The 13,594-nt window shown below is 50.1% G+C and overlaps 2 protein-coding genes across 2 annotated transcripts; both read right to left on the bottom strand.

The window, feature by feature from the left end:
- Positions 1-397: 397 nt before the first annotated feature.
- NKAPD1 (NKAP domain containing 1) lies at positions 398-3,929 on the bottom strand. The gene is made up of 5 exons (XM_058856838.1): positions 3,749-3,929; positions 2,819-2,919; positions 2,486-2,641; positions 2,028-2,081; positions 398-1,630 (listed from the first exon to the last, which is right to left on the bottom strand). The coding sequence occupies exons 1-5, from the start codon at positions 3,815-3,817 to the stop codon at positions 1,105-1,107; spliced, it is 906 nt and encodes a 301-aa protein (XP_058712821.1). The 5' UTR covers positions 3,818-3,929; the 3' UTR covers positions 398-1,104.
- Positions 3,930-4,851: 922 nt separating this feature from the next.
- On the bottom strand, positions 4,852-13,418 carry DLAT (dihydrolipoamide S-acetyltransferase). Its single transcript, XM_058856980.1, has 14 exons — positions 13,117-13,418; positions 12,250-12,351; positions 11,872-11,996; positions 11,610-11,766; positions 10,509-10,635; positions 10,048-10,235; positions 9,500-9,665; positions 9,228-9,295; positions 8,904-8,981; positions 8,710-8,817; positions 8,146-8,261; positions 7,721-7,883; positions 7,168-7,304; positions 4,852-6,653 (listed from the first exon to the last, which is right to left on the bottom strand). Exons 1-14 carry the CDS (start codon positions 13,333-13,335, stop codon positions 6,524-6,526), a joined length of 1,884 nt encoding a protein of 627 aa, XP_058712963.1. The 5' UTR covers positions 13,336-13,418; the 3' UTR covers positions 4,852-6,523.
- Between the last annotated feature and the right edge of the window lie 176 nt (positions 13,419-13,594).

The raw sequence follows: 13,594 nt of genomic DNA, 5'->3' as shown, positions 1-13,594 counted from the left end.
TGGAGCGACCTGGTGGAAGGTCTGGAATATCTCTAAATTCCCTTCCAGCCCAAACCATTCTGTACTCCTGTAATTCTGCCTTAAACCCCTCAACACCCGCAGCAGACCCGCCTGTGTGTTCACTACTGAAACACTTTGTACACAGCATGAACGCTTCTGTGAACATCCTGCTTTTCTTTCCATTTGAAGGGAAGGAACAGCGATCAGGGTTTGGAGTGAGGATTTAGGGCCACTGAGAGCGTTTTGTGCTCGTCCAGGACACAACAATCCCCCCACACATGTCCCCAGTGCCCTGATTTCATCTGCAAGCGTGGCCAAGCAGAAACAAACAGCACAGGGAGAGCACAGGCAGCACCCAGACTCCCAGGCCTGCGCTCTGGCCCCGGGCTTTGCTCCAGAACAGTGACAAAAGCATCAAACACATCTGGATTTATTCATTTTATTAAAAGGCTTGGCTGTTCGCTGCAGGGAGAACGGCCTGGTACCAGTTTCTCCAGTAACACACTGGGCAGAGCAGAGACAGGACACAGCACCCACCGAGGCCTCTCTGTCAGCACGGATGGTTTCAGCATCCCCGTGGAGAAGGAAGGAAGGAAGGTAGACACGGTGGCCAGCCCACAGACAGGAGTTAAACCAAGCAAAATGAGCTTTTTTCACCCTTAGAGAAGTCACTGCACCTCCAGCTGGAATGGGAACATTCCCCCAGCTCCCCTCCCTGGCCAGCTGACCCTGTACATGCCCCCACAGCTCTGCTTTTGGTGGAGATGGGAAGACAAAACTGCCATGGGGGTCAGTTACAGTGACATTTCCTCTGTTAGCAGCTCGATTTACAACCTGTCCTCTCTCCTACTGGCCATTGTTCTGGTGAGCCAAAAGAGCAATCTGTTCAAACGTAATTTAAGAAAAAAAACTCAACCTGATCACAACCAAAGAATCTGAAGCTGGCAGGATGAGCCCAGCTGTGGGCCGGGCAGGTGCTGGCCTGGCGAGCCCTGTGGGCTGGCAGGGTGTGTGTAAACCACAGTGCTGGAGCAGTGGGGCAGTGCTGAGTGACAAACACCTGCCTCTGTCCTCCCCTCCTGCTCTGAGCTGCACCCAAACCTCTCAGTCCTCATCAGAGCTGTCCTCAGATTTCTCATCCCCCGCCACCTTCCAGTTCTTCCTCTTGCTCCTTTTCTCCGGCACTTCACTCGGCCTCTCTGGCACCGAGTTGTGCCGCTTCTTTCTCTTCCTCGGGGGCCGTTTCTCCTTTTTCCCCCCGGATTCAGTGTCCTCAGAGCTGCTGGTGCTGGAGCTGCTTGCATGGGAAAAGTCACTCTCCTGCCCAGAAGAAGAGGTAGGTTCCTTGGCAGGCACTTTCCTGGGCTTTTTCTTGCGCTTGTGTTTTCCCTTGCGGGTGCTTGGAGTCTCCTCTCCCGAGCCCTCGCTCTCCCCCCGCGAGGAATCTGTGGAAGTTCTCCCCTGCTCCTTTTTCTTTTTCTTCCTCTTTTTGTGAGAGCGCTTTTTTTGTTTCTTTTTGTGGGATTTCTTGGTTTTTTTCCTCTTGTGGGACTCGCTGGCTGTTTGCTTCCCCAGGTGGGATCTCTTCTTCCCATTGACGGCATTTTGCTCATCTCCTTCCTGCTGATCACTGGAAAAAACACAAGAGGAGGTGAACTGAAAGCCACCGAGTGATGAAACTCATTTACATCCAATCTATAAGCCTGAAAAATATCGATGACTCTGCTGGGTGTAGGTTAAAAATAATTAATTCTGTCTTAAAATCTTGTTTTTCCACTCCCCAGAATACTGCAAGAATTTATTTACCTCCCAGACTCACAGATTTTGGTAATTCCAGCTAAACCTGAATATCTTAATTTCTACAAAAGATTCTCCTAAGACCCACACCACATTAATGGATTTGAGTTTTTTAACAGTAAGGCATTGCATTCAAGGCTGATCTCTATTCAGAATTTAAAACTCAGTTTGTGAAATTCCCTGCAGAGCTTGTCAGATTCTGGATCCATCAATAAGGGTGTCTGCCTTACCTGTCTGTGTCAAATTCTTCAGGGTACAACTCTTTATATCCACTGTGCCCCCACCTGTGAGAAAGCAGAACCATCCATTAAAAACAGACAAATTTTTGAGGACAAAATCGCAATTCTGAAAAGGCTGAGCCACAGAATGAATCTGAGTTGAGGCAGGGAGGAAAGAAATAGGACTGATGTGGTTGGTGCTATTTAAATACACCTTATGCTCTCAAACCACAACGCAGATTTCTTTAAAACAACCCTGGACTTGTGTTTCTTGAGATTTCTTTTAAAGCTCATTGGGCAGAGTAATAAATATTTGCTTATTCTGTGACATGGCAGAAGTTTGTACATGTTATTCATTCTCAAAATGAGCTCAAGTTCTATTTCATCACAGCAAACACCAAACAGAAATGTGTCATTTTTTGGTACAGGGCTCCAAAAAGATGTTTTAATTATGGAATTCCCTCACAGACCTGTCTGGCATGTTGGCTTCACATTCATACAGCTTTTTATTCCAGGATCTGGCCCTGAGGAGATCATCTTCCACCAGGTCGAGGAGCTGTGGGTTCCTGGATTTCCAGTCTGCCCTGTGTCCCTCCTCGTCGAATCCATCGCTGCGCATGCGACTGCTGCAGAGAGAGAGAAAACAGCTCCTTCAGCTGGGGAAACACCTCCCACCCAGCCCAGAGTGACCTCAGTGACCTGGGACCTTCTCACACCTCCATGGACACATAAATGGTCAGGCTCAAAGCAGAGACTTGTCCTCTTTCCAGGGAGAAAATAAATATTTCTGTGGTGTATCTCACCTGGAGGTGTCTGACAGCATTCTGCTCTGCCTTTTCCAGTAAGTCTCTTCTGTCTGCTTCTCCCACTCCCTTATTTTCCACATTTCTGTCTCTTCCTGAAGCTGAAATGACAGAAATGGAAACGACTTTAACATCAGGGAAAATTCACAGTCGTGCAGCACATGAGCTCCAACCTCAACGCTCCTGGTCAGAAAACTCACAGGCATCTTTCCTACAATCCCCAGACAGAGGATTTTTTACAATATCTGTATCCAGAAGAGAACTTCCTGATGGTGTTGGTGTAATTCAGCCCTGCTGAATTATGATTCACAAAACTAAACTTACTGGAGTTGCTTAATCTTGCATTAAAATCCTGCTTGTGCACACAAAGTTCAAACTGTTTCACGCAATTAAGAGCACATACACAGTGCAACAAATAAAATAAATCCTATTAAAGGTTTGCTCCTTTTTAAGTGAACACAGACGTCTTCCCTCAGCGCGGTGAGAACTCAAGAGAAACGGGGGTGAAACAAAAACTCGGGGAAAACCGAACGAGCTTAGACGGAAAGTGGCCCTGAGCGTGCGGATACGGCCGATTTACCAAACTCCTTTTATTTCTGCCGAACACTCCCGCTGTGCCCTGCGGGATCAGCAGCGGGGCACGGAGCTCCGCATCACCGGCTGCCAGCACCGGCATGTCCCCGCAGCACCGGGATGTCCCTGCAGCCTCACCATGTCCCCTCACCCGGGATGTCCCTGCAGCCCGGGATGTCCCTGCAGCCCGGGATGTCCCTGCAGCCTCACCATGTCCCCTCACCCTCACCATGTCCCCTCACCCGGGATGTCCCCGCACCCGGGATGTCCCCTCACCCTCACCATGTCCCCGCAGCCGGGGCCGCCCCGCTCGGCCCCGCAGGCTCCGCTCGGCCCCGCGGGCGGCCCGGGCCTCACCTTGTTGTGCGCTCCGGTGTGGCGGATGACGTTGCGCAGCAGCACCTTCCCCACGGGCACGCGGGACATGCTGCGGGCGCTGCGGGGGGCCCGTGCCGGGCGCGGTGCCGGTGCCGCCGTTGGTGCCGCTGTTGGTGGCGGCGGGGCCGGGCCGGGCCGGGCCGGGCGGGGGACGCGGAAACGCGCGGGGCCGCGAGCGCGCCGCTTCCGGCGCCGTCTCCAAGGCAACGGCGCCGCCATGGCCGGGAGGCCAAAACGGACCCGAGCAACCCCAAACAGCCCCGAACCGCCCTCAAACAGCCCCGAACCGCCCTCAAACAGCCCCGAACCGCCCCGGTACCGCCGTTCCCCCCCGGATCCATCCCCCCGCTGCCCGCACCGCCCGGTGCCGGAGCTGAGCGACACCGCGATGGGCCGGGGACAGCAGGCTGCAGCTCTAAAGAAATCCTCTTTTGGGGAAAAAATACCCCAAACTGGCCGCAAAAATTCCCAGAAACGTTGTGGCTGGGTAATGCTGGAAACGCTGTGATTCGTTAATCGTTTCAATTGCTTAAAATTTTATTAGTTAAGGAATAAAACTTAAAGTAACTAACCATTAAGTAATGGTTTAAATTTATTTTTAAATAATAGTTTTGACCAATTTTAAATCTTATTTATAATTTATTGTCTTAATTACTTTTTAATTAATTGTTTTCCTTAATAATGGATATTCTTAGCCAGCATTTAGCAAAGCTGTTTTAAGATACCCCTGCAGAAGCACAGCTTGGGAAAATGACTAAAACTTCATGAAGATTTGGCAGATTACACAACAAAAGAGTGAAAATCTTTGGTGGTGGTAGGGTTTAGGGTGTTTTTAATTCACTTTTTACTCATGAGGGGTGAATATCTCGAATACCTTTAGAGATGCAAGGAAAAAAGGAAGGTTGGAGGAATAGTAGCAGCACCAAACTTACAAAAATGATGAGTGAAGACTGTAAATATTCAAAGAATACTTGGCTATTTAGTTCCAGTAGTTGTTATCTGCTGTAGTAAAGAACTACTGAAGGGACAGCAGTGACAGTGGTGATGTGTTTTTGTTAAATAAATGGACAGGATTCCCATGGTTAGAGCAGCTCTCCGAGTATTTAATGCTGGAAGTTCTCGTCACACTCAGCCCCACAGCGCAGAGAGGAAGCTGCAGACAGCAAAAAGCAAATGTCTGGGAAGATTTGTGATTACATTTCAGGTTAATAGGGTGAGTTTCACTGTGAAAGCCACACACAACTGAAGAGAAAAAGCACTGCGACGTGGTTTAGTAGTTGTCAATTCCAAACATTTAATGGAACATGGGTTCACTAGAGCCAGTCTGGAATCAGGGTACTTCAGGTCATTCAAGAAAATCCAAAACCTTAATGCACTTTTTTTTGTTTAAGCAAGGCATCACAGCAACCAGACACTAAATAGTTCCCACAAAAATATTTAATTTCCACAGTATTTTCTTTCAATATCTTTAGTGAAGTATTTTAATTTTACAGGAGACAGTACTTAATGCAATATACAGAATAACAGGATCAGCCTGAACATATGCTTCCTTTTTTCCCAACTCTGCCCCCCTATTTAATTCTCCTGGTCACTCTGTCATTGCTGCACGGTTGTCCTTTTTTTACATGAACATTTCCATGTGGAAACTGGAATTTCAGAATGTTCAGCACTGCAGCCTTTGCAGGATACAATGCCTGGGATAACTGGACACGAGTCCAACAGACTAGAGAAGCACCTTACATACAATATGTACATGGAGAGCACATTCTGCAGCTTTACTGAGGCTGGACAACACAGACAATCCAGGGAAGGTCTGCAATTCCAGTGGCTTAAGTCAGAGCTTCCTATGTTAGAATGCCTGAAATGAAAAATCCCAAACATCCCAGTCCTCACATGATTAACGTCCCCTGGTGGGATTATCAGCGTGTGGGATTTGTCTGTACTCGCTCCCAACACACACTGAACGTTCTGCAAAGCAGTTATTTAATGTCCATGGCGTTAACTCAGCCACAGGAACAGCAGCTACACAGTTTCCAAAGGAAAAGCAGATGTCAGTGAGAGTCCATGAGCAGACAGCACATTCCCTGTGGTACCCGAGAGCTGCCACCCCACAGACAGCGCCGCTCCTTCACCTAAAGAGCTCCAAAGGGATCACGCAGCTGAGAGGGTCCCAGCCAGTGCCAAACTCCAAAAAGGCTTTGGACCAGCAGTGCTTGGCCTTTGAGACACTATCCCCAGGCACTTGAGTCCCTCAGTGCTGGGCCATCTCCCCCACCCCAGGAACAGGACAATGTGCCAGTTCCCCTCCTCCTTGTACCTTTCTGTGGCCATCCCATCTGCACCCCTGTGAAGAGATGTTTGAAATTCCAATCTCTGACAACACTGAGGTCATGAATCTGTTGGTATGCACCCCCTGGGCACCCGAGTTTAGAAGCAGCTGGCACAATGCCAGGATAATTTAGAGGTTTGGTTTTAATTTTTTAATCTGGGATGCTTAACTCTGTTTTGGAAGAGTTTGCAAGTTAACTAACTGTATAAAAATACAGTGTAGCTGTAATATTGCTCTGAAAAGCACTTTTGCAAACTTTTTTTTTTTTTTCTGTACAGACTGGTAAAATTACCAGATAATATAATACATATTTTAAATAAAAAAAAAAAGAAAAGAACTCTCTCAAAGTCTGAACACTAAAGTCTAAATAGCTTGTTTAAAACACAACAGTGTGACCCAGGAAAATTCTGCTTTGCATGGTTAAATTATAGCAGCATGGTTACTGGCTTTTCAAGGAAATTCTTGAACTCAGCAAGCCACTGTGCTCCAACTGCTCCATCCACAACACGGTGGTCACAGCTCAGGGTGACAGACATCATGCTGGCCACGTCAAAGCTGCGAGAAAAACAACAAAACAAAGGTTAACACGCTCCTCTGCGAGGCAGTGCCACTCACACAGCAGAAAAGCTTCTCCTGGAGAGCCAGGAACAGCAGCTGCTGCTTGGTGACAGATGTTTTCCCCCAATTGCACTGGGGAGCAGATCATCTTCATTCCTTCTCTGAGGAAAACCAAGGAAGGAGCTTCCCACAGGCACTAAAAACACCCCAGAGTGTTCCCCTTAGGGCAGGGAGCTCAGCTTTCCTTGCAGCACAAGGACAGCCCCACACAAAGGAAAAGAAACATTTTAGGTCCAGGCAAGGGGATATTATATACAGCATCCACCCTTTAGGTTTTCCTTAAATACAAATTTAAGGAAGTATAGAAAGCACTGTGTCAACAAGACATTTAGGGTTTTTTAAATCTTTAGCTAATGATAACCTAATCATTGTTTAATGATTTGAAAAAAAAAAAAACAAACAACCTAGGGATGATTTCAGGGTTTGAGTTCAGGATCAGATGAAAACTCACCCTTTCTCATTATCAGCTGGCACTAGTCTTTCTTTTGAGGACCCCACTGCCAGGATGCAGGCTTGAGGTGGATTTATTATGGCAGAGAAATTCTTAATCCCATACATTCCTAAATTGGAAATCGTGAAAGTACCACCCTGGAAGAAAACAAACACATTCATGGTGAAACTGACAAAAACTGTTTTATGTGGGAATATGAGGAGAGGGGGGACCTCATCCCAGTCTGCAGCTTCCTGATGAGGGGAGGCTCTTTGGTGAGCAGGGACAGGATCCAGGGAGGGCTGGAGCTGTGCCAGGGGAACTTGGGATGGAGATCAGGGAAAGGTTCTTCCCCCAGAGGGTGCTGGGCACAGCCCCAAGGCTGCCAGAGCTCCAGGGGGGATTTGGGGGTGTCTGTGCAGGGCCAGGGGCTGGATTCCATGATCCCTGTGGGTCCCTTCCCGCTCAGGGTATTCTGTCATTACTCAACAAGGCTCAAACATCACAAAACAGCCTTTGCTCCTTTTAAACAAGTCAAGAGCAGTGGAGTTGAACAACACCACAAGTGTCTCACCTGGAATTCGTGAGGCTGGAGCTTCCCTTCCCGGGCTTTGGCTGCCAGGGAAGCCACGTCCTTGCTGATGGCAGCCAGGCCCTTGATGTGAGCGTTGAAGACGATGGGAGTGATGAGCCCTGCCGGGGTGCTGACAGCCACACTCACATCCACCACATGATTCCTGCAACACACACAGCAGCTGAAATCCCTCCAGCAAGAGAGCAAACAAAAAAAAATTCAAAACAGTCCAGACAGCCCAAAATTAACATTAATTTGCAACAATTATTTCACCTTGCCCACCAGCCTTAGACTCAAAGGTTTTATCACTTTAACAAAACCTCTCACCTTGACATCACATTTTCCCCCTCCCTCAAATCCCAGCAGAAGCTCTGTTTTGTCATGAACAAAGGAAGTTCCTGGCTCTGACCATGCCATAAACTTACTGCCTAATAACTGTGTCCAACCATGAAGAATTTGCCTCAGGCACCTTCAAGCACGCCAAAGCAGAAGCTTTAATGATGAAATCATTGACAGAAAGTTTAATGTTATCTGAGACCTCCTGCAAATAAAGAGATTCCAGGTGTCAGTTTGTCCCCTGCACATCACCCCAGTTAATGAGGGCAGCCACTGCAGTTCACAGGAAACATCACAAAACAATCACACCACTTGCAGACATTAAAATTCAAAGATAATTTAGAAGGTGAAAGCATCTCCTTCATAATTTAAGAATTTTGGTTTTTTTAATGTTTAGTTTTCCTCAAACTTGACTTAGAATTATTATTCTGCCTGAACTTTTTACCATTCCTTCTGGTAAGAAGCTTTCTATCCTTTTATTGTCCACCTGAAATAAGGAATCACCACCAAGCTGAGCTCAGAACAGCTCCTTAGGGAAGTCAGGAATCAGCAGGCATGAGGAAAACCTCATTCTGTCACAGACAGTCCAGAACTGACCCACAAAAGGCACTGAAAAGAGTGGTTTTTTACCAAGCTAAGATGCCAGACCTCACCTGATTGAGTTCTTTCCTTAGCACCAAGACTTTTCCCATGTCTACATCAATGGACAGGTAGTAGTGAGGTATCGTTTGTTTGGACTGCATCAGCCTCTGAGCAATGACCTGGGCGTGTGCAGAGCAAGGAACACAAATCAGCCTGGAAAATTCACGGCTAGAAACGACAGTTTTGGGAAAGACTGAAATCTTACCCTGCGAATGTTGCTGATGGGGATGTCTGTGAAGGTCCCCTCGGGTGCTGCTGCAGGAACTGCCTCCGGAGCTGCAGCCTGCAGGGAACACCAGCATCACTCCCAGAAACACCCAAAGAGCAACTGCAGCTCAGTGCTGAGGCCAAGCTGCCTCTTGGTGAGAGCAGCAGCGATTTCCAGCTCTCCAGTACCCCCAGGACAGGTTAAATTTCACAACCTTACAGTCACCACCACCCCACAATCCAGCAATGCCAGTTCCATGCAGGAACACAGAGCCTTTCCATTCCTGTAACATCTATTCCCACAGATTTCCAGCCTACTCACTGGAGCAGCCTTTGATGGCACAAATGACTCCACATCTTTTTTGGTGATTCTGCCGTCTGGTCCAGTACCTGAAAAGGGCAAAGGAAAATGGGAGAGGATTTTGATTATTTCCAACATGGCTTTGCTTCTAAAGGTACCAGTTTTATTCAACAGAGAGAAATCATTGAACACAACTCCTGGTTCACAGCTGCACAGTCAGGAAGAACAGGAAAACATGGATCTACAGGACAGAAAAGTGATAGTGAGAGCAAAGAAGTGGAAAGGAAAAGTACCTTTCACTTGGGTAAGGTCAATTCCTTTCTCTGCTGCCAATTTCTTTGCCAGGGGACTGACCATGACCCTTCCTCCTTTGTGGGGTGGCCCCGCTGTGGGGGCTGCTGGAGCAGGAGCAGCAGCAGGCTGGGGAGGAGGAGGAGCAGCTGCAGGAGTTGCCATCACCTTAACAAAGAATCAAAGCAATCAGTGGAACTCACAGCAAGAGAACTGGCCCATCTAATTATCAGTCAAGAGATAATCACTCATCTGCACAAAGGCTCCCAGAAATTACAGCAGAAACTCACTGGGAAGGAGGTCAGCTGAGCTATACACCAAATCAAATAAAGAACTTATGCTCCCCATTTTCAAGGATGAGGAATCAGAACTGGCACAAGCAACAAGCTGGGAAAAAGATCAGGATGAATGAAACCTGCTGTAGGTCTTGGAGGGCAAATCAGTGAACCCTTCTCAACACATGGACCAGCCTTGCACTCACAAATCAGAACACTCCTGTCTACAACAGCTCAGATCAGGCTTGCCAGTGGTGCCCATGACTTCTCCTTACCGGAGGAGGAGGAGGAGGAGGAGCTGGTGCCTTCATGTCAGTGACTGCAGCAGCCTGGTAGTCGGCAAAGGCTGGAATATCAGCCTCTTTCTCCACAATGATGCACAGAGGGGTTCCTAAGGGCACATCTCTTGTTCCTTCAGGCACCAAGATCTTTGCCAGGTAGCCTTCCTCCTGCACTTCAAAGCCTGCAGGGCAGAGAAACAGCACTGAGGAGCTGAAGAGCTGCACTGAGTGCTGGCAGCTGAAGCCTTGCCCTGCAGGAGAATCCCTTCCAGCAGGGAACCTCTCCATGCACTTGCTAAGAAGGATTGATGAGGAAATCAAAGTGTTTTTAGGAGCTCCAGTGTGGCTCACCAGTGGAATGAGATGTTCACAAAACTTATCCCACAGCAGGAGCTGGCAGAGGCTGCTCAGGACCCTCCCAAGGGCACCTCACCCACCCTTGGCTGTGGACTCACCTATTGTGGCTTTATCTGTCTCAATTTCAGCCAGTAAGTCTCCCTCATTCAGCTTCTCCCCAACCTTCTTCTCCCACCTCTGCACTGTGCCCATTGTCATGGTGGGTGACAGAGCAGGGAGAGTGACCTGGGAAGGCACAGAACACAACACAATCACATCCTGGTCATCCAGAAGGCTCAGGAACACAGTCTGAACTCCTGAGAAATGATGCCAACCTAAAGAAGCAGCTTTAATGCACTCCTAGGTCTGGCTCCATGACAGCCAAGCAGAGCTGTCCCACTGTGCTGCTTTGGCTTCCTTTAGCAAGGCCTGAGCAGGAGAGCAAGCAAGAGCAGAGGGCAAGAAATGGATAAATCGAAATAATCATCACTGCCATCACCCTGCAAGGCTAAGGAAGGCTGGAACAAGTCACTTTGTCACTCTGACAAGCACACTTGGAGCAAAACTGGGCAGAGGGAGCAAGCAGAGGGGAAAAAGCAACATTAGCAGCCAAAACACAAATTTAGAAGTCCTTCATTAATTCTTTTATTACTGACTTTAAGTAATATCTCAGACAAATCAGTTCCCACATGTTTTATCTGTGGGATGGGGTTCAATATTCCAGATTTTCCTTTTGAAAGGGATGTCAAAGCAACCCTCTGCACAAAGTGCTCAAATCCATCCGTGGATACACTTCAAAACCTAAGCAATGCAAAAAGCTCACATCCACAAACACAATTCATTATTAGTCACTCACAGACACATTTGGTGTACCACAGACTGCAGTTCTGCTCTGAGATACCAGCAGAGCTTATTCACACTAAGCACAAGGTCTTTTTATACCAGAACTGTCCAAATAATGCAGATATAGCACATTTTTCAAGACAACCCTGGAGGGACAAGTCTCTCCTCCACCAGCAGCTGGGATGCTGAAACAAATTTATTAAAAAAAGCTTTCTGAGATGTTCCCCAACACCTGCTCTAATCACACAACGACTGAAGTGGCACAGCTAATAAATTCCCTTTCCAGGCAGTTTTTATGACAAAATGCCCCACAGGAGCAATGCCAGGGGCAGAAAGAGAGTGCAAGAAGCCTTAAAGCAGGAGCAGTGCTCTCTTACCTGCATGTGAGGAGGGTAAGAGCTGCCAGGGGCCTGTGGAGAAGGCTGAGGCGGTGGGGAGGGGGCTGCAGCTGGAGGGGGAGGCACTGAGGCTGCGGGGGCAGCAGCTGCTGCAGAATCCAGGGTGTAATTTTTGAAGGCATCAATATGTTCAGGCCTAGAAGGACACACAGAGCCACAAATCCCGTCTCAGTCTTTCACTCAAGGCACCCCAGAAGTCCCAAGAGGGGAAATTCACATCAAGGGTTAGGAAAATACCTACTTTTCTACAGTGATACATATTATGGCCCCAATAGGAACATCCCTTGTCCCTTCTGGCACCAGGATCTTGGCCAGGTAACATTCCTCCAGGCTCTCAAAGCCAACTGTAGCTTTGTCTGTCTCCACCTTTGAGAGAGAACAGGAAATGGTGAGCCCAGAGCCTCCCAGTCCCTTGTAGGGTCACAGCTCTGGAAAAATCACCCTGAAGCAGCAGCTCTAGGGAAGTTTGCCCTCAAACCAGTTCTGAGAGGCTGACAGCCACTCCTTCCCACCAGCATCTCATGGGATCTGCGATCCAAAATCTGTCTTCAGCCAAGGACAGTCCCCAGGCCACACGTGCAGCTCATGAGAGACCAGCCCAGCCCCATCCCCAGGATACCTCTGCTATGAGATCCCCTTCATTGATCTTGTCCCCCTCCTTCTTCTCCCAGCGCGCGATGGTGCCCATCTGCATCGTGGGGGACAGTGCTGGCAGTGCCACCTGCGAGGGACAGGGCAGTGTCACAACCCAGACAGATCCAGCAGCAGGAATCACACCCAGGACAGCGACAAATCCTCAGCTCAGCTGAGGGTGACGTGCTGTGGGGCACAGATCAGCTGAAAATCCCCAGGACTGCCCCAAGCTGCTGGTGATGAACCCTGGGCAAACCCACACTGGGTGCTGAGGGCAGAGGTTGTGGTTGCCCCATCCCTGGGTATTCAAGGTCAGGCTGGATGAGGCTTGGAGCAACCTGGGACAGTGGAAGGCATCCCTAGACATGGCTTTAAGGCCCACTCCAATCCCCTAACACGCTGTGGTTTTACCAAGATAAGGTTATAGAGAGCCTGGGTCTGCCGAGGGACCAACAGTGGTGCTGGGATAAAGGACAGAGGTGATGGAGATAGCACCCCACAGCTGTCCAGGGGCTGTCTGGACTGAGGCTAAGCGGTGCCAAAGGCACACAACCCAACGATTTTTTCCCAGTTTGGGCGGCCAGGCGTTGGAACAGCTTTACCCATGGATGTGGTGGGGTCCCCATCCCCAGAGATGTCCAAGAGCCGTGTGGGTGATGTGGCTCGGGGGCTCCAGCGGCAGTGCTTCTCCTAAAGCTCTTTTCCAGCCCTGATGATCCCATAACTCTGTCCGCGGGGCAAACGGAGCCGCACGGGGAGGGGACGGAAAACGCAGAGGGGGCAAGGGAGGGGACACGGGCAGGGAAGGGGACACGGGGGACAGCCCGGGCAGGGCTTCGGGGGTGTCTCTCACCTTCTGGTGCGCCGGGAGGCTGCAGCAGCGGCGCGGGACGAGCCGGGGCCAGGCGGGCGGCGGCAGCAGCGGGCGAGGCGCGGGGCCGCCCCAGGCCGGGCCGCGCCGGACCGGGCCAGCCCCGGCCCCGACCCCGGCCCCGAGCGCTCGGCGGGGCCGCACCAGGCCGGGCGCCCCGGCCGCGCCCCGGGACACGCGTCGCGCCAACACCCGCCACATGCTGGGGCTGGGCTGCAGCCGGGCTGGGCCGGGCGGACCGGGGCCGGCGGCGCTCGGTGACCTCCGTGCGGGCGGCGCGGTGCGACACTGGGGCGGCCGTAAAGCGGCGGCGGGCGGGACCCGGCCCGCCTCAGGCACCGCCTCGCACCGCCCCGCGCTGCAGCGGGGCTCGGCCCGGGGAAACGGGGAGCTGGAGACGGGGGAACGGGGAGCTGGAAACGGGGAAACGGGGAGCTGGGCCCGGGGAAACGGGGAGCTG

Source organism: Poecile atricapillus, chromosome 25 (genome assembly GCF_030490865.1).
Source record: "Poecile atricapillus isolate bPoeAtr1 chromosome 25, bPoeAtr1.hap1, whole genome shotgun sequence".
Classification (NCBI taxonomy): Eukaryota; Metazoa; Chordata; class Aves; order Passeriformes; family Paridae; genus Poecile; species Poecile atricapillus.
The sequence above is the reverse complement of the archived record's forward strand: the minus strand, read 5'-3'. Positions and strand labels throughout refer to the sequence as shown.